The 21,098-nt window shown below is 42.4% G+C and overlaps 1 protein-coding gene across 3 annotated transcripts in view; it reads left to right on the top strand.

Moving 5' to 3' along the window:
• Positions 1-21,098, top strand: part of dnm3a (dynamin 3a) — a 270,426-nt gene that overhangs the window by 146,527 nt on the left and 102,801 nt on the right. For 2 of the 3 annotated variants that reach the window (XM_078561578.1, XM_078561576.1), the window contains 2 exons: positions 85-136; positions 1,000-1,029. In XM_078561578.1, coding sequence (XP_078417704.1) covers positions 85-136; positions 1,000-1,029 — 82 coding nt within the window. The remainder of the gene's footprint in view (positions 1-84; positions 137-999; positions 1,030-21,098) is intronic. The other variant, XM_078561577.1, reaches the window with a different exon arrangement.

Raw genomic sequence — 21,098 nt, 5'->3', positions numbered from 1 at the left:
CTTCTTTTCCATGGGTAGCTAAAGGATTTAGATATCTTGCTAGATATTCATCCTGTGGAACTTCTTATATTTATTTTTCTGTAGTGCCCAACAAAGGACAAGTCAGCTTTGCAAGAAGCACACTGTTGGGAATCAGGTATGAGTTTCTTTACTTGGAAATTTGTGTGAAGGTCCAAATAGATGTATGCATCACGCTTCTGTGATTTTAATTTAATTTACATTCTTTACAATAGTTTTTGCAGATACAAGTTTTTTTTCTAACATTACTATGAATATTTACTGTAGTACATTTTTGGATTTTGTTGGAGAATTGTTTTTGAAATTCACCTTTTGAGTGCAGCCTGATTGGCTTTGGGACAAACATTGCATAGCCTTTTTTCTGTTTTAATCACTGCCACCATCTGCGCCACATTGACTTCATTTTTACTTTTCCTTTGTTGCTTTTTTCCCTTCCGATGATCCTCCATCACAACTAATTGCAGTTCATTTACAATTTTTTTTGTTAATGCTTGGAAGAAGAATTATTGGTGAGTAATCAATGTGTGCCTTCATGTAGTGTAGTTTACTAGTTCAGACATGTGCATACTTTTATAAAATGCTGAAGAGAAGGCCTTCTAGGTGAGGGCAGGGTGTCTGTTTCACTGAAGTTTTGATATAATGTCAAGTGGTTGCCTCTACTTTGTGGACTGTCTAATTTTTGCTTGTGTCTGTTGCAATAGATTTGATTAGAATTAATTATAAAACCTTTTGCAGAGTAAAATTTAGTAATTTAATGTGGTTTGGAAACCCCAAAATCTGCTTCACTATTTTTTTAAAGAGAGTTAAATTTTCAGGGAATTGTTATAGTTCGGTATTGGTATATGGCAACCTATTATTGTGAAACTGTGCAACAGGCACTTAGAGACATTTTCAACTTAATGTTTTAAAATATGAATCTTAAATCCCATATTTTTACCAATGTATTTCTTTGTTGCATTCTTTTTGTTTTTGCTGTTTCAGGACTCTCATCTTCCACTCTTGAGGCAAATTGTACGGGCTAAGATTTTGTAAGATGCACTATTGGTTTACTACTGAGGATTGTAACTTTTATGTCAGCTTGCCGATAACCAAATAACACATTAATCTTCAGTTTGTTATTAACCTTTTTGGACATTTGCATATTTTTCACCTTTAATGCACAGAAGAAAGAATATATTTTACCCATTTATTGCTTAGACTTACTAACTACGTTGATGCACATGTATGAACTAGTATGTTGTTGAGCTGAAATAGATATGCCAATGCAAAGATATAAAACAGTGCATGGATTCTAGTCTCCATGTTTAAAATATCACATTACAAATTGACAATTTCATTATCCAGGTCTTTCTCATGGGGTTTTCAAGCTTGCTTTAACTTTTGTAAATATGTGGATATATACAAACTTTGAATCTATAACAGTAGCTTTGTTGCTATGCAATATAAATAGTCTATCGATCATTTGTGATAATTCTCACTTCATATTTATATCTTTGACTTTTACGTTACCATCTAATTGTGTTTGATATTTTGCCTAATTCTGCCTGGCTTTCATGTCATAATTTTATGCCTGGACAGTCTATTGGTTGTTTCCTTGCTTTGAATTGACCATTTTAATTTTTAAAAACTGCTTACTGAGCAGAATTGATGAGACATGGATAATGAAACCTGCTCCTCTAATTTTGTGCATGTTTGGTGAGATATATGTTAATATGTTAATATTAGGCTACTAACGATTTCAGCCTTTTAGAAATTAGAGAGCACCTTGCTGCACTTTAGGTCTGTTCTGATTTGATCTGTCACTTTAATTGGTGATCACAGACTTTTTTTTAACGAGACTTGAAATATTTAGTCTTCTAGCCTGTTTTGTCTCACAACTCCAATGGAATATCTGACTTGTGTTAAGTGTTTCAAGCACAAGTGTTTCATGTTGTAATAGGATCCTTAGTATTTTTGGTACCCATATGTGTATAGTATATGCTGAAAAGTATATCTAAAGTTTTTTTGTAAATACAATTGTGTTTTGTGATTTCAAGCATATTAGCTTTGTGATTTTAATATGTGGTATTTGTGAAAATTTAGGTTGCAGAGCATTTATTCTGTGGCCTTATCAAATAACTTTGATGCTAGAGACAAAAACTGAGCTTAGTTAAATTAACTCATGAGGCAGATATCATATTAATTAGAATTTTCAAATTTAGATAATAGATGATTACAATAGCTTCTCTAAAGTATAAATTAAAAAGAGCGCAACGTTTTGTTTTAAGCATGCTAAATAAATCTGAATGTGAATATGTTATATTAGTGTATCTTTATGGATTAAAATATGGATTTGTAGATCTGTTGATTTTGTACTTGACTAATCTCACATTAAAAATCAGACTACAAAATCCTATTTTTAATGGCTTGGATTTTGCGGTCAGCTGCGAGGTGACAGCGCTTGCCGCTGACCTCAAAGAAAGGTGCCACAAAGACCTAACGATCTCTGTGGCATGGGTTTCCCTTTTTGTGATGTCAGTTTGAGTCTGCTACCGAGTCAAGGGGTCTCCGGCTGTCCAGCAATAGTGATGTCATCAAGCAGGGTAAGCGACCAATCCCATTGAAGTATTTTCATGAACAGCAAACCAGGGAGTAAAATGAACTGAACTTTTCACTTTTAATTAAAAGTTTATGAAGAGCAGAATAAGTGATTGGGGCATACACAAGGTAGGAGCAGAAATATCATAAACAAACATTTAAAGAAAAAATATTTTTAAAAAGTGATTTTTTTATCAGAATGGAGAAATTTGACATTTCACTAAATGTACTATTAGATTTTCAGGGTCAGTGAGCCTGTTCAGCAGTAATTATAGTATGGCATCAAAAGTCGAACATTCAGTGAGTTGTAACATTTTCAGGGGTTTTGTTTCTGGAAGATTAATAATGTAAAAGAGCAAGCTTTTATCAATTCGGTGATTTCTACTTGATTGTAGTCTGTGGGGACTTCAACAGCACACCCTATGGGGAAGAATCACTTACATAAACTTCTGGATTTGCAACTGCACATGTGTGGACTCCAGAAGTGACTGTCAGTTTCATAATAGTAATGACGTGAACAGTGACAATTTCATCATCTTTAACACCTGAAAATCTGAGCCAGATTATTGTCTAGCTACAGATAGTGTATTGTCAGTGTGCTCCACTAATACCTCCTTATGCTTTGTGTTTATAAAATTAATGCAATAGTCTTCAGGTTGTCAAACTATTGTCTAAATGTAATAGAAGTGCATGTTTCACATTCATTTGGTCAACAAGTTATTGTGCCTGTTGTGGCTGCTGTGTATTTTAGTAAAGTTTGTGTTTGTGTTTACAAGACTATCAATGCTTACCCTTCTATTGATGTAAAAGTCGATTCTGCACACATCCGCACTATAATTTTTAATCACATATTAAGTAATACTTTAAAGCTGTATGAACATCTCACTGTTTTATTACTTTTCCAATTTTCTCAACATTTTATTATTTTCCTTTATTAGCTACATTTGTTTATCGTTCTTTCACTGTAGCTTTTTTTTCTGGGGTAGGGAAGAAACTTTGAATTTTTGTGTTGGTGTTACTTCTGCAGTAATAAGGTGCTGCTAGTTTGAGAGTGACTTGTGTCCTGGGAAAGGATTTTCCCCTCATCGGGTAGGCGTGGCGGAGGGGCCCGGGAGCGGCTGTGCAACGGTCTGCCACCTGCGATTGGGCCTTGACCGCGATTTCATGCTGGCTAGCCAATTAATGGCTGGCCAGCGTAAATTGCACGCTGAAACGCTCAGTGCTGGTTGGGTTGGGGGGGTGGGGGTGGGGGGGGTGGGGGGTGATGGTGGAGGAGGGTGAGCGCAGAAGCCAGCACATGCGCGTGGTTGCACTCAGCTCAGAACTGCATCAGGGAGCTGAAAATTTTATCGCATGAAAAGTGAAGTTTTAAAAGAAAAGGAAAATGGCGTCTCATGTGACTCTTGTCACATGAGCAGGGACACATTGAAGATGAGTTCTAAAAACTTTTAATTTATTTTAAATTAACATTGGAAACCTCATCCAGCCCGTGGATGAGGTTTCCTCAAAAATCCAAAGGTCGCTTGGCCTATTCGCCCGCCCGCCAACTGTAAGTTTGGACAGGCAGGGAAGAATTCTATTTAATTAATTTATTTAACAACTCCCTTATTTGTTGACGGACATGCTGCCAACTCCTGTGCGTGCCCACCGACTGAAATATTGTGTTTGTCCGACATCATTGCGTGCTGTTTCACGCTCATGCGTGTCGGGCGCTTGCCCGCGCGCTGAGCTGAAAGATCCAGACCCTGGTCTCTGCGAGCTGAAACAGGGAAGGTGGCGAAATTGTAGTCTGTTGCTGTATTTTTCTACTTTGTACACTGCAGAAGAGGTCAATTGCAGTGTGGCCAGCAGTAGACTCAGTCCCATTAGCACATTAGAGATGCAGCAAAAAAGAGCCATTAGTAGCTGTGACCTCTGCAGTAATTCTTACTTTATTTTGCACAGTTATGTTGGGCTGATTTTCTGGTTTCTGGTGGGGTAAGAGAAGTGCATCGTCCGCTCGCTTCCACTCCTGCGCTTTAGCATGTCGAGTCAAGCATTGGCCAGCCAAGGCAGCCGGCAGGCGGGAAAAATGGCCAATTAGCGTGTGAAGGGGGATTCCATGCCCAGTTGAGTGTCTAAGGCGGGATGCCTGGCGGGAGAGTGGGGGTTAGGCCATGAACCGGAAGTTGGTTCTGTCCACCGATTTAAAGGCCCCCCTTCCCTCTCACCCTCTCCTTAATTGTTATCTCATCTTATAAAAACAGAACAAATAAAGCCAAATTCTGCCACCTTCATCAGCAGACTCTGCTGCTACATGCAGCCGTGGTCCCTTTGCAGGCCTTGTGACGTCTCTTCGTACCTGGTGTAACTCACTTCCAACATTTTTCACATGTAACTAGTGAAAAATGGAATGATCAACAAAAAATTGCAGTCGATTGGCCTTTTAACAAGCTCAGTAGCTTGTTAATTGAATTTCTCAAAACGGCGGGCAGGCTTCTGATTTCGGCACCTGTTATGATACCATATTTTAGATAAGCATGCGGTGACAGCCTGCCCAATTTGCAGCTGTAAAATCCAGCCCATTGGTACAGAAAGTACTGTTAAAGTACTAATTTGTACTGGTTTATAACTTACAATGCAATATCTATTTAATATTGATCCATGAAAGCTAATATTCAAAATTATCACAGCTGCCTGGAACTTTATATTTCAGTAGGATGTCCAAAGGGAGGAGGAAAGGAGCATAATGTATTTGTAGGGGAGCAGGATCGAGAGTCCCACGTGGCATGTTGCCAACCTGGTGCCAGAGTGAGGGAAATCTCCAATCGGCTTGAAAATATATTAAAGAGGGAGGGGATGGAGTTTGTCGCTGTGATCCATGCTGGGATCAACAACTTTTAGGAAAGAAAAAGCAAGAAGTCCTGTTTAAGACACCCAGCAGCTAAATTTAAAAGAAAAGGTCTCTGGATAATAAACCTGAGTCACATGCAAATTGGAGTAGGGATAAACAGATTAGGGACATGAACATGTTGCTAAAGGAGGGGTCCATTTCATGGAACAGTAGCGCCTGTACTGGGACAGGAAGGAACTGTGCCAATGAGGCAGGCTGCACCTGAACTGGACTGGGACCAGGATCTTAGCGAAAAGGGTAAATAGAGAGGTCATAAGCACTTTAAACTAGCAAATTGAAGGGCAAGGAGAGCTCAGGAGGGAAAGGAAGTGTAAATAATAAATGTAAAATAAACAAAAGGGCAGAGTGTAGAATAATAGTCAGAGGTCATGCTTTAAGCATCATAGGTAAACGAAAAACTGAAAGATGTAAAAATGCCTGAGAAAAACATTAGACCAGAAGGACAAGGGTATGAGGTCCAAATAAGTGTTTTTATAGAAATTCATGGAGCATAAGGAACAAATTGAAGGAATTGCACAAATTCAACTTAGAGAGTTCAACATGGTAACCATCACTAAGACATGACTGCAAAACAGTCAGGATCGGGAACTAAAGATAGCAGGTTATCTGATCTATAGGAAGGATAAGGAAACTTGCACAAGGCAGAAGTAGTCTTAGCGATTAAGGATGAAATTACTTCAATGATAAGCAGATATACAAGAGGTAATAAGGCTGTGGAGACTGTGGGCAGAAGTTAATGCCCTCTCAAGTGGCGAGTACAATGGCGGGTGGCATTTAATCAGGTAGGGGCTGGCTGCTGGGGAGCCTGCCTCCTTCTTGCCACTGCCCAGGTTAAGTCCTTGGTGGGAAGGCCCATGGACGTCCTTTCTGCCCTGCCTCCAATTGAGGCCCTTACGTGGGCAATTAATACTCTGATGCAGGAGTCTGAAAATCCAACCCTGTCCGGGTTGCTTGGGGGCTTGCATGGGGTGGTCCCTTGTTCAAAGGCAGATCCTGTTCAAGGGATCCGGCATCAGGAAGGGGAGCCTGCTGAAAGCCTCCCACTGCCCTTGCTGCTGAGCTCCTTCCCCTTCCTTCCTGTGACTCCCACATCACGACACCCCTCCCACCATCACATACTTGGCCAGCAGCTCTTGACGGGTGGGATTTCTGCCCCCGGAATCCTTGATCCTGGGGACAGCCTGCTGCTGCCCAGTTACATGCCTAATTGGTGCTTAATTCAGCGGGCCTCCCTGAAAAGAGGCTACACAGGGTTTTCGTTGGCTCTCCAGTCAGTGGGCAAGACTCTTGTCGCCTCCATTACATACCACCCTGTATGTGGGTTAAATTGGATGGCTGTGAACACGGGAGTGGAGATTGCAATGCTTGATTAATCTGCGCTAACTTCATGCTGCTTGCCTATTTGAATGATTGCTGTGTGCAGCCAGTGCTAAATGTGCTGTCCATTGGCTGCTGCATCAGCAGGGGCCTGAATATTGTAACTTTCTAACACTCAGTTAAAGCTATTCTGTACCTCTTAAAAAGAGCGGTTTGTGGCTGGAGTTATTGCTGACAGACATCTTGGATGTGAATCTGAGCTGGTAGACAGTGAAGATTGGCACAGTATTGGAGAGATTGGTCTCCAAGGTTTTTGGACACTGCACTGTAAGCCTTGGCAGAAGAGATAGCAAGAAGGAGATATGTCCTATTTTCGCAGGGGACTGGAAGGATCTCATAACATGCTCAAAATGAATTAAGAGCAGATAGCCATGGAGGTCAATGCCAGTAGTCAAACCCTGAGGACCTGCAGTGACATAAAAAGTTCAATGACTTCACACGAATGGTCAAGGCCAGTGAACACATCTTCAAAAGACATAACCTGCCAGCTTCACCACTAATGGCTGATATTGCTCAAATCACCACACACCATGACTCACCTAGCAACAATCTATCAATCAGGACTCATAACTAACATTTATAAATGTCACCCCACCCTTACACACCTAGCATTGTCACAAGCTTCATACCCACATCTCACAGCTTGCACACACCACCACCATTCAACCATGACAACCAAACAGATTGTGCCACACAGTTGTCTCTCTCTTGCATGACAATGTGATGTACAACTGGAGACAGCAGGAGCTACCTGCGTGGGGGAGGGGGTGGGGAAACAGGCACACCTAGAATGCTCTAACCCTATGGAGGAGATTATGCTCACCATTCTTGGGACATTCATTGCTGAGGCCATGGCCAGAGGCAGAACTGAACCAATAGAAGATGACAGTTTCCTCATCCCTAATCCTCGTTATCGCATCCTACTTTCTCCTCATCCCATATTCTTTTCTGATTTGCAATCGACAGATGATGTAAGCGTGCACCATTTACCCCACACCACAACCTTATCCTTGAGCCTTTTTCCTTTCAAATACCCAAGAGCTGCAACACAGCAAAGAAACACCAACAACAAATAATGACAAAAACCATCACTTGATTTCACACACACAGCCATTGATGCTGACAGACATCCTGGATGTGATTCTGAGCTGGTAGACAGTGAAGACTGGCACAGTATTGGAGAGATTGGTCTCCAAGGTCGGCTCAGACACTGACGCTGCACATATCCTAAGAGTATAGCATAGAACCAGGATCTGCAGTGTGGTGAGACACCAGGCATGAGTGGGCTGCAGCCAGAGTGGGTTCAAGGATAGCGCAGGGTCCATTTCGCCGGAGGGTGAGGTCACATGTGGGTTCCACTGCAGAGGATCCAGATGGGCACTCTGATGGTGCAGCTAAAAAATAATTCAGATAGGTGAGAAGAACTAAATGCTTGGTGCATTGGGATGCCTGCCAGAAAGCTTGTTGTCAATGTCAAGGAGCGTAGAGGAGATTGGCATCAGCTAGGTATCGGGCTTTGTGCAGATGTTGGAACACATCCTTTCCAGCATGGAAGTGATGTCCAACTCTGTTAACACATTTGTGGACTGAATCATGATGCAGTGCCTGGTGTTGCAGCTTTCATTGCAGCACGTGCAGCATATTATGACGCAGCAGATGGTAAATGCTGAGCTGTTCAAATCCCAGAGGGAAACCTGAAACAACTGTCGTGACCGATTTTTGCAATTTGTATGTTTCGAGATGCAGGCTTTGAATTCAGTTATAATAAGACCACCAAGTCTCATGAGCTTTTTTATAAAATTAAATTAAACATTTATTAATTAAAAGATTGTAAGCACATACATATGTTTACAAATTACTACTATAATAACTTCTAAAAATCCCCTAATTAATCTAACTCCCAGTTATACCTCCGTTAAGGCAACAGTAAAACACATAGATTTAAACAGACCCCTGACAAAGCACACTCTGGACAGTCACATTGAAAATGAGTTTCTTTCAGCTCTGGGCCCTTGCAGACAGCAGCTTGAGACTTACAGGCTGGAGGCTTTAGATCTTAGAATCCCTCTCCTTTTACTAACAGCTTTCTCTTCCTTGATACATATTTTCCTCTTTGAATGCAAATTATCATTGTATCACTAGATTTTTTGAACTTTCCCTCTTCCTACAATAAAACCCTTTCATAGCACCAATTTTATTAGTAAGCTTTGGAAAAAATAAACATTGTTTGACTTCTTCTGGCTAGGTGTAATATTTCACCCATTCTTTTGAATGGTTTATTTAAAAATTCAAATTACCCCCTTTACACTTCACCTTCTAACTTCCCTATGTTTACCTAATTAACATTACAAACCTACTTTTCTTCTGTACATCAAAGCCTCTAGACCAGTTGCCTTTAATCCAATTAAGACACACACACATAGACACGGACACGACCAGAACTCTATTTTAAAATAATTTCCAATAACATTATAGACATTAGTATATCTTCTTGACAAGCAACCACCCAAAGTCTGAGTGCTACCGTGCAAGCTGAGACTGTTGTCAACAGGCGTGTGGATAACTCTTTGTAGAGGCGCTTGTAGGATGGCACAGCAGTCCTGCAATCTCACAGAATCACAGAATGTTATGGCACAGAAGGAGGCCATTCGGCTCATCGTGTCTGCACCGGCTCTCCGGATGAGCATTATGACTTAGTGCCATTCTTCTCCCTTTCCCCTGTACCCTTGCACATTGTTTCTATTCAAATAATCATCTAATGCCCTCTTGAACGCCTTGATTGAACCTGCCTCCAGCTCACTTCCAGGTAGTGCATTACAGACTCAAACCAGTCAGTGTGTGAAAAAGTTTTTTTCTCACATCACATTTGCTTCTTTTGCAAATCACTTTAAATCTGTGCCCTTTCGTTTGCAATTCTTTTATGAGCAGGAACGCTTTCTCCCTATCTACTTTATCCAGCCCCCTCATGATGTTGAACACCTCTATCAATTCTCCTCTTAGCCTTCACCTCTCCAAGGAAAACAGTCCCATCCTCTTCAATCTATTTTCACAATGTTTGCAATCCTTCAGTCCTCTGGCACCTCCCCTGAGCCTAGGGAAGACTGAAAGATAATGGCCAGTGCCCCTAAAATTTCCTCTCTTACTTCCTTCAATACCCTTGGATGCATCTTATCTGGCTTCAGTGCCTTGTCAACTTTAAGTATCGACAGTTTATCCAACACGTCCCTCTTACCAATTTTGAACCCTTCTAGTGACTCAGATTGCCATGTAGAATTATGATGTTGTGGCGATAATAGAGACCTGGCTCAAGGTCCTGACCCCTCTGTTACTGTGGCTTCAGTAGCATCTGCTTCCTTGGTAAAGACAGATGCAAAGTATTCATTTAACACCTCAGCCATGCCCACTGCCTCCATGTGTAAATCTCCTTTTTGGTCCCTAATCAGCCCTATTCCTTTTACCACCCTCTTAGTATTTTTGTGCCAATAGAAGACTGTAGGATTCCCCTTTATGTTGGCTGCCAGTCTTTTCTCATAATCCCTTTTTGCTTCTCATATTTTCTTTCTCACCTCCCCTCTGAACCTTCTGTATTCCACTTGGTTCTCAATTGCATTTTCTGCCTGACACCTGTCATAAGCGCGCTTATTCTTCTTTATCTTAATTACTATCTTCTTTTTGATCCAGGAAGCTCTGGATTTTTTTGCCCTACCTTTCGCTTTTGAGGGAATATACCTTGACTGTACCCAAACTATTTCTTCTTTGAAGGTAGCTAATTGTTCAGCTACAGTTTTTCCTGCCAACCTTTGGTTCCAGTCTATCCGTCCCAGCTCTGTTCTTGCCCCATTGAAGTCAGCTGCCCTCCAGTTAATTATTCTTGTTCTGGATTGCACATTGTCCTTTTCTACTGTCATTCTAAACCTTATGATACAATGATCACTGTCTCCTAAATGTTCCCCCACTGACACTTGATCTACTCAGCCCGCTTCATTTCCAAGAACCAGGTCCAACAATGCATCCTTTCTTGTTGGACTGGACACATACTACTGTAGAAAATTCTCCTGAACACAATCTAGGAACTCTTTCCCCTGTCCACCCTTTACACTACCACTGTCCCAGTTTACATTCGGATACTCAAAGCCCCCAATTATAACTACTCTATAATGTCTGCATCTCTGTAATTTCCCTGCCAATCTCTGTAGTTTCACTACATCCATCCCACTAGTTGACAGTCTGTGGACTACACTGAGCAATGTAATTGCACCCTTTTTATTCCTTAGCTCTAGCCGAATTGATTCTGTCCTTGAAACCGCTGGGACATCCTCTTTCTCCAGCACTGCAATACTCTCCTTAGCCAATACTGCCACCCCTCCTCCTTTCTTCCTTTCCTTCCTTTTCTGAATACTTTGCACCCAGGAATGTTTAACACCCAGTCCTGCCCTTCCTTGAGCCAGGTCTCTATTATCACCACAACATCATAATTCTACATGGCAATCTGCGTTTGTAACTCCCCAATCTTATTTACTATGCTCTGTGCATTCACACACATGCACAGTAACCCTGATTTAGACTTCATGACTTTCTCCCTTACTCCGACTCCTCCTATTAACTTACTATTCTCTATTCTAGTGCTATCTGTCTCTCCCAGTATTTTGTGCACCTTAGTATTCCTCTCTAATATTCTCTCTTGGTTCCCACACCGCTGTCGAATTGGTTTAAAGCCCTACCAACAGCACTAACAAAATGCCCCGCAAGGAACTCAGTCCTGGCTTTGTTCAGGTGCAACCCGTCGGGCTTGTACAGGTGCCATCTTCCCCAGAGCCGGTCCCAGTGTTCTAGTAATCTGAAGCCCTCCTTCCTGCACCACGTTTCCAGCCATGCATTCATCTGCCTTATCCTCCTATTTCTGTACTCACTTGCACGTGGCACTGGGAGTAACCTGAAGATTACTACATTTGAGGTCCATCTTACTAAATTTCGACCTAGCTCCATAAATTCTGATCAAAGGACTACACCCCCCTACCTACCTAAGTCAGTGGTACCAATGTGGCTGATCATCCTCCGCCAGAAGAATGTCCTGCAGCAGGTGACATCCTTGACCCTGGCACCAGGGAGGCAACATACCATCCTAGAGTAACATCTACGGCTGCAGAAACACCTGCCTGTTCCCCTAACTAATGAATCCCCTATCACTATTGCTCTTCCTTTCTTCTTCCCCCACTCCTGTACAGCCGAGCCACTCGTGGTGCTACAAACTTGGCTCTGACTGCACTTCTCTGAGGAACCAGCCCTCACCAGCTTCAAAAATGAAAAACCGATTTGTGAGCGGGACTCCAGGGGACTCCTGCATTACCTGACTAGTTCTCTTGTACTGCCTGGCAGTCACCCCTTCCCTTTCTCTCCAGGCTCCTATGCTGCAATGTGACCACCTCTCCAAACGTGTTATCCATGTAGCTCTCAGCCTTGCGGTTGTGCCACAGTGACTCCAGCCGCCGCTTGAGCTCTGAAGCCCGGAGCTCAAATTTCTGCAGTTGGCAGCACTTCATGCATAGGTGGTCGTCTAGGACACCGGTAGCGACCATGACTTCCAACATATTACAGGACACGCATTCCACTCGACTGAACTGCCCTGCCATTTCTTAACTTTATTTTACTTTGGTTTATTTATATTTCTTTACTATACTGGCCCTGACTTTCCCTTATTTTGCTTCTCACTAAAATCTAAGAATAGCTACTTCTAAAAAAAATAATGCACTTTTCTAATTTACAGCAATTTAAAGACAGTCCCTAACAGCAATTTCTAACCAACCAATGAATTTACAGTTTTCCTGTGAGGTTGCTATTTTTATTTTCTCATTCTCCTTTCGAACTCAGCACGGGCCGGTTCCGAGCAGCTGACTGGTCCTGCCACTTCTCCGACTCCTGGGTAAGTGGTGTAGGCCTCAAGCTTTGGTCCTGATTTATATTCTCCCGCTCTGGTTCCTTGCAGGTCCGCTGCCTCTCCAACCCCCAAGTAAGTAGATATTAGGATTGCTGAGGCTCTGCCACAGGGGAATAGCAGTTATTGGGGACAAAATTAATAGTCACTTGGGCAAATGCGGGTTAAGTAAGGAAATTCAGCATTGATTTGTTAAGGACAAACTGTGTTTAACTTGCTGGAGTTTTTTATGAAGTAACAGAGAGGGGTGATGAGGGTAATGCTGTTGAAGTGGTGTACATGGACTTCCAAAAGACATTTGATAAAGTACTGCACAACAGACTTGTGAGCAAAGTTGGATCTCATGGAACAAAAGGACAGTAGCAACATGGATAGAAATTGGCTGAGTGACAGGAAACAAAGAGTAATGATGAATGGTTGTTTTTCGGCCTGGAGGATGGTTTATAGTTGAATTCCTCAGGAATCGGCGTTAGGACCCCTGCTGTTCCTGATGCATAATGATTGTCTAGACTTTGGTGTACAGGGCACATTTTCAAAGTTTGCGGATGGTACAAACTTGGAAGTATTGTGAACCATGAGGAGGATAGTGTAGAACTTCAAAAGGGCATAAAGAAGCTGGTGGTTGGGTGAACAAGTGACAGATAAAATTTAATGCAGTGAAGTGTGAAGTGTTTCATTTTAGTTGGAAGCACGCAGAGAGACAATGTAAAGTAAAGGGTGCAATTTTAGAGCAAAGGGACCTGCGTGTATATCTGCATAAATCATTGAAGGTGGCAGGACAGGTTGTGAGAATTGGTAATATCCTGGGTTTTATCAATAGGGGCATAGAGTACAAAAGCAAGGAAGTTTTGTTAAACTTGCGTAAACACTGTTTTGGCCTCAACTGGAGTATTGCATCCAGTTCTGGGCACCACACTTTAAGAAGAATGTGAAGGCATTAGAGAGGGTGCAGAAAAGATTAATGTGAAGAGTTTCAGGCATGAGGCACTTCAGTTACATGGAAAGATTGGAGAGGTTGGAATTGTTCTGCTTGGAGAAGAGAAGGTTGAGAGGAGACTTGATATATGTATTCAAAAACATGAGATGTCTGAACAGAGTAGATGGGGAGAAACTGTTCCCATTGATGGAAGGATTGAGAACCAGCAGGCAGAGATTTAAGATAATTGACAAAAGAAGCAGTAGTGACATGAGGAAAAGCTTCTTTATGCAGCGAGTGGTTAGAATCTGGAATGTACTGCCTGAGAGTTAGATGGAAGCAGGGTCAATTGAGGCTTTCAAAAGAGGATTGGATCATTATCTGAAAGGGAAAAATTTGCTGGGCCACACGAAAAATGCAGGGGAGTGGAACTAGGTGAATTGCTCCAGAGGGCTAGCACAGACATGATGGGCCAAAAGGCCTCCTTCTGTGTCGTAACCATCCTATGATTCTATGATGCTGTGGAGCACGAATCTGCTCTCTGCTTTTAAGAAGACAGCATTCTTCCTCTCACCTCTGTCATGCTGCTAGTACCCTTGATGTTGCCTTTCATCCAGCCATCCCAGACTTGCCACCCATGCTACAGTCATGCTTTCTAGACCCAGAGCTGCTCTTGGTCATTCCTCAACAGCACATGCAGCTTCCTTCATTGAAAGTCAGGAGCCTTCCACCAGCCATGCTGCAGTCACTGGGGTAGCACTGCTTAGGAGCACTAGGACAGGCAAAACCTATAGAAGACAGGCACTCAGTGAATGCACAAAAATGGTTAGTTGACTTTTTTTATAGAAGATGGAATGATTTTATTTTTATATTAGGTTTAGAATGTTTATTTTGTGGTGGCTTTCATTTTTGCATTGTGGCTAAGCAGACACTATGATGGTCAGTGACAGAGGGACGGACTGTTGTTGTATGGGTTGTGGTTACTGGTATCACGCTCTGATAAATACTTCATGGACAGCTTTGGCAGAAAGTGGCTGGATTGGTTGCCTATTCCTCCTTGTCCTTTTCTGCTTCCTGCTCCTGCTCCTCCTTCTCCTGAGTGCTTGCTGTACAGCTGGCCGAATGGGTTCTCCCTTCATGATTGCAAGATTATGCAGCACGGAGCAGAGCACCACAATATCCACTCTGTCGAGTACTGCAGGCCTCCACTGGAATGGTCCAGGCAGCTGAAGAGTTGTTTCGGTATACCAGTGGTCTGCTCTATCACATTTTGTGTGGCGGCATGGCTTTCATTGTATGTTTGCATGCTGAGCATGTGTGCATGGATTGCACAACAAAGGCATCAGCCATGTTGTCAGGAGAAACCCCTTTCTGCCCAGTAACAACCCTTTGGTTTGCTGTGGTGCTCAAATTCAGTAAGCATAGCAAACTTGCAGAGTAAGGCATCATGACAGATTTCTGGGCATTGTTCTGCTTCGCTATCTATGGTCACAATGCAGCTGTGTGTTGAGAATGTAGAATCTCTTTTAGTTCAGGTTTTGGGTAGAGTTAACATGTGGCGCCAGCAAATTGATGTGCATGCAGTCAATGGCACCCTGCACCATGGAGAAACTTGCGATCTTAGCAAAGCCGTGTGCTCACTCTATCTGCTTTTCTCTGGCAAAGAGAATGAAATATAGCTAGATCTCAATGAATAGAGAGTGTCAGTGACCTCTCTTATTCAGCATTGAACGGAAAAATGTGGATTTTGCAAATAGCTTCAGCTCCAGACCTAAAGCATCTACATGCATAAAAGTTCATCACCTTGGTCACCTTCAGAGCCACTGGCAATGCTGTCCTCACCCTACTCTGAAGTTGCACCTGGGGCTGGAGCAGGTGGCAGATTTCAATGAAGCACAGACAAGTCACACATTTTCTTCACCAAGGTTCAAGCAGGAGAATTACTTCCTGAGCACACCGAGTGGATAAGGCTTTCTGCTGAGTACCCTGAACACCTTCCTGCTCCTCCTCACTCTTCAAGCAGCTTATCCCGCTCTGTGTGGCTTCTCTTTATTCTGCAAGTAATGCTTTATTCCAAGGGAATACCTACTAGTGTACCCGTGTGTGGTTTATGCAAAATCTTGAACTCCGCAAAATGCCCTTCAGCACCCACCATACCACATGCTGATGACTCTTGCAACTTGAAACTATAGAAAACACAAACACTTGTAGAATCATAGCAACACTAACCAGTAAGTAGTTGATGATCTCTTTTTAAGTAGCACTGGTGTGGGCCCTTCCTGCTGCTGAAAGCGTATTCAGCAGCAGAGGTTAAGGAAGAGAACTAAATGATGCACTGAGCAGCAAGATGGCATTGCATTGCTTTCTGATTAACACCATGATCGGTCCATTCTGCGTACTTCCAGTGGATGTTCTCTGCTCACCTGCTGAGACTAATAGATTTTTGTTAACCAAAGGCGTTAAGGGATATGGGACAAAGATGGGAATGTGGAGTTAGGCCACACATTGGCCATGATCTCATTGAATGGCGCAAAGGGCTGAATGGCCTACTCCTGTTCCTACGTTCCTAATCGTTGATTTATAAATGTCAAACTTTCCTTCATAGATTTTGTTTCACCTTTTGGTAAAACTTCAGTGAAATTACTTGCAATTGCCTCTCTGCCCCAGTCACCACTCTCTGACAGAGCAGGTTGTCAGTTGACCTGCATCCAGATGACTGAAAAGATGTGTACAAGAGCGACGCAAGCTAACTTACAACCCTTTGCTGCTCACAGCCGCACACCTTATAGAAAGAATGTGCTGTTTGGAATTATAGGGAGTAGCCAATGTTGAAGCTTTCTATAGAATAGTGCACAGCATACCAAAGTATGCCACTAAGGCATAAAAATATTAATTTATTGCTTTTTTCTCACCAACACGTTGATATTTATAAATAATTCTTCCAATTTCCTGCCTCCTTGAGGAGCTGACTCTTGCTGGATATTGGTTCCAGTACATTGCCTGAGGCTATTCTTCACTAAGCTGGATAATGAATGTTGGCAAGCTATTTCACCATGGAACTTACCATAGCTGAATCTGGCCATGTGCTCGCGTGTACTCCACATGCATTTTCCAGCAGGGTCACTGGGTAAGAATCAAAACACTTTTTCCTTAGTTAGCTGAGGTTTGTTGAAGCTGACATTACGACTTTTAGCCTGAGGTGAGAAGTTAACTCAGATCAGAATTCAGATGGAACTTAATAATTTGTATGGCTCAGTATACAACAGGTGGTGCCCATATCCAGGAAGCCATTGGGGAACTCAAATTCTCTATCATAAAAAGCAGTTAGAAAGATTCTGTTACACAAAGCTATTATTTATGAGTAGAGAGAAAAGCATGCTTTTGTTCATAGCTTTTATTATATTGGTTTTATTTCATTAAATTCCATTACTCTTCTTTGTAATTCTGTATTGTACTGGGTAATAAACTTGTGTGATCATCTAGAGCAGAGGAAATTCTGCTCCATCCCCTGCCCCCACCCGATTCTTGTCCAGTAAAATGTGAACAAAATGCCCTGCCCATAGCTCACTTCTCCCCACTCATAATGTTACTGAACAGAGGTTCTACACAGAATTTATATCCCCAGGCACCATTCGCCAGAAATTCTAAAACATGGCGAGTGTAGAGTTTGTGAGACATCAGAAAATTCACAGTAGGTTTTAAGTAGGTAATTCAAGAAGATTTTAGTGGAAACTCAGACGAATATGTTTTCTTGAAATTCAAAAGTCATTGAACGTAAAGAAACAAAAATTAAATCGTGATTAAAGTTTTGACTGGAAAATTATTTCACTTCCCTAGTCACCAGAGTTCTTGGGCTTTGATAAAACTTTATTCAGTGCAGGCACAAAAGGCAGGTTATATTCAGGAAGATCTGTTAGTAACAATTATAATCACTATTCTGGAAATAATTTGCTATTTTTGAGCAGCATCAGTTAGCCACGTCATCATATCCAGACACGCAGGCCTGAATTTTCGCTCCTGCAGAGTTGGGACAATCCCGGCTCTGCAAACCTGATCCAGGAGAAAATGCCCCGGAAGGTCAGTGGGGATGAGAGAAAGTGAGAATTCTGGTATCCCCTGAAAGAGATCAGAGGCTGCCACGTGTGGAAGAGGGCTGGGCGGAAGGGCTGCGTCTGTGCACAGGCGCTGTGTTAAAGTTTAAATAAATAAAGAGCGCTCCAGCTCTCACCCTCACACCCCCTCTCCCCCCATACACACTCCCTATGCCCCATCCATGCCATTTCATGCCCCCACACCTAGCCCCATGGCCCCTCATAACCTCCATACTAACTTATATCCTCTACCCCTATCAACAGACAGAGTAAAATAACAAGCACTGTGTTTTTAAAACACTGCAGACAGTTTTTTTCAAATCTTCAAAGGGCAGGAATTTTAAATACCTTGACAGCTTGCTAATTCCTTTTGACAGTTCCAACGAACATGACAATTTCAGTGAGTTTAAGCACTTTTTACACACATTCATGTCTAATTTTTACAATCCCATACCTCTAAAGGACTCCAGCAGCTTTAGACCCTCTCTTGCCAGGTCTAAAGTGCACAAATCATGTTTTGGACATGCCACCAGTGAAAATCAGATCATCCTGAGGCAGCTGCACTTTAACATGTATAGCTGCCTCTGTAAATCACAGATGTGCACACTAGTACCTGCCCCCATATCCCCATCCCGTGAAAATGGTAGGTGTGGTGTTTGGGTGCAGGACTTCCGGATTCAGGCCTCGAGCCATTTCCGTTGCGATGGAGAGCCACTCTGCCTTCACATGAACTCAGGCCACAGTGTTGTAAGCTTTTCTTTCATTTAAAATCATGAATGATTTACAAAGCATATTCTGCTAGCACTCTGGAGGTTCAGGCCTCAATCGACGCCTGTAAGACGGGAGGTGCAGAGTCTTCATCTGGGTGCTAATTCTAATGTGATTAGTTATGGCCCAGATTTTTGTCCGCAAGTTGGGTGCGCAGAGTTGGGAGAATTCCCGGCTCTGTGAACATGACTTTTACAAGTGGCAAGAGGCCGAACTTTTGGTCCTGGGGGGCAGGTGTGGCTTGGATTAGAAGTCAGGGCGGGCAACCCCAGAATAGCTGAAGAGTTTGCCGGTTGTAGAGGCAGGCTGGGCAGAAGGTATGCCTTGGGGATCTGGCACTGTGTCCACGCCAACACACTCCCCATTCCTCAACATGCCAACCCATGCCCCTCCACCCACCCCCCCATGCGCCCCCATACCTTACATGCCAACCTGTGCCCCTTTACCCAACCCCCCATGGCCCCTCATGCCCTTCATGCCAATTTATGTCCCTCCACCTACCCCATGGCCCTTTATATCCCCTATGCCAACCCATGCCAACCACCCTTTTCCTTTACATGTACCATATCAAGCCACCCAGTATCAACCATAGGCAGATCTTAGGACCCATGCAGAGATGAGATAAAATAAAGTTCTATAAAATAAAGTTCTGTGTCTATTGCAGACTCTACTATATTGAAAAACACTCCCATTTGTAAAAACCCATGACATTTACATTCCTTTAGCTGCATAAAACCTTATAACAACAAGTGTTTCATTCAAGTGCACAATACCTTATAACAACAAGCATTGGAATTCATAGTTCCAGTTCAAAAAGTCTTCAAAAACTTGTAGCTGTCAATCAAACTGTGAAAGGGCAGGCATCCTACTGTGATAATGGATTAATGGATGGTTGTGAAAGCAGTCATGCAACAGTAATCCAGTAATGGAAGCCTAATCCAGTAATGGAAGCCCTCAGATTTATGTCAACAAACAGTGTGAAATAGCAAGTAATGATTTTTTAAAACATTCCAGATCTTTTGTTCAGCCATTTAAAAGGCAGGACTTTTAAATGCTGACAGTTTAACAGCTCCCTATGGCAAGTCCTCTTGACACTTTTTAACAGTTGATTTTGACAGGTCTATTGACAGTTCCAATGAGCTTGACAGTTAAAGGGTGTATGCACTTTTTACATACATTCATGCCTAATTTTAAAAATTCCAAAGTGTACATTACCTCCCCCAAAGGGCACCTGACCTCCACCAAAGGGCACTTTACCTGCAACAAAGGGTACCTGACCTCCCTCAAAGGTGTCCTAGGCCCAGATCCAGGCCCAGATCCAAAGGGGCACCTTACCTCTCCAGAGGGATACCCTGGCTATCCAAATGAAGCAACAAAATTTAGACCTGCTCTTACCAGGTCTAATCTACGCATTTCGAGTTTCATACTCCTGGCCTACCAAAATCCCACTTGAGTGGAGGCAGCTGATGATTTAAGTGGCCGGCTGCCCCCATAAAATGCGTATGCATGAAATGTGCCCCATCCCCAATCCCACTCCATGCAAAAATGGGAATTGCCATGTTCGAGGGCGGGACTTATCCATTTCACCAGTTTAGCCACGTTGAGAGGCTCTCCGTCGTGGCGAAAACCTGGGCCTATGTGTTGAAGCAATATTGCCTTTTCAGCCTCCTAGACATCTATCAGTCCCAAGGTAGAAAGGTAGTCTGGTCCTGACAATCGTTTTTGCATGTAATCCATGAGTGATTATGCTTTATTGTTCTTGATGGGGAAGTGCCTCTACAGATAAATACTTTTGAATTGGAAGTACTTAATTATGGAAGTTTCTCAGGCATTTAATTTTTATATGGTCTGTTTTAAACTAAAGCTTTACAGAAAGTCCAGTATTCCTCCATAGAAGCCAGTTTGTAGCATATATCAATCAGAGGATAATGGATGTGATCCGGTGACAAAAGCCAAACAACCTCCTTGGAAAGTGTCCTCTTTCTGGTGTCAGTGGTTCCATTTCAATTTTTTGGACTAATAATACGTCAGTTCATACATTTTTAACTGGATTAAAGGCCACTGATCTGCATTGCTTGCTTCAGAAACTGAATTCTTATTGCTGTTTTGTTGTGATGTTTTTGTTGATGAACATAGGGGTAAATACTTCATCTACAGTTATTATATGTAGGTGGAGAGTATTAACTGGGGTTTCAATTGAGCACACATGAAGAGACATTTACTGGAAATTGGGGTCTGGTTGAGTTTGAAGCTATTTGCTTGTAATGTTTCACTCTAAATAAATACAAGGCTGAGTATAGATTGGCTGTAGTATCATCCTTCTCCAGCAGGCTTTCCGGAAGTTAGATGTGTGTTGTAAAGAATGTGGTTCTTGGTTGATATATTTACATGCCACAGTAAGTTAGATTTCAATGACTCAAACATTTTCGAAGGACAGTGCCACATATGCCCAACGCCAGGCTTATGGTTTTCTTAGTTGGTTCAGGTTATTCACCAGCCTCCAATGCTGTTGTCTGCATTAGTGGA

This window comes from Cetorhinus maximus, chromosome 17, assembly GCF_964194155.1.
Source record: "Cetorhinus maximus chromosome 17, sCetMax3.hap1.1, whole genome shotgun sequence".
Classification (NCBI taxonomy): Eukaryota; Metazoa; Chordata; class Chondrichthyes; order Lamniformes; family Cetorhinidae; genus Cetorhinus; species Cetorhinus maximus.
Note: the sequence above shows the minus strand (reverse complement) of the source record. Positions and strands in the feature narration are given on the sequence as shown.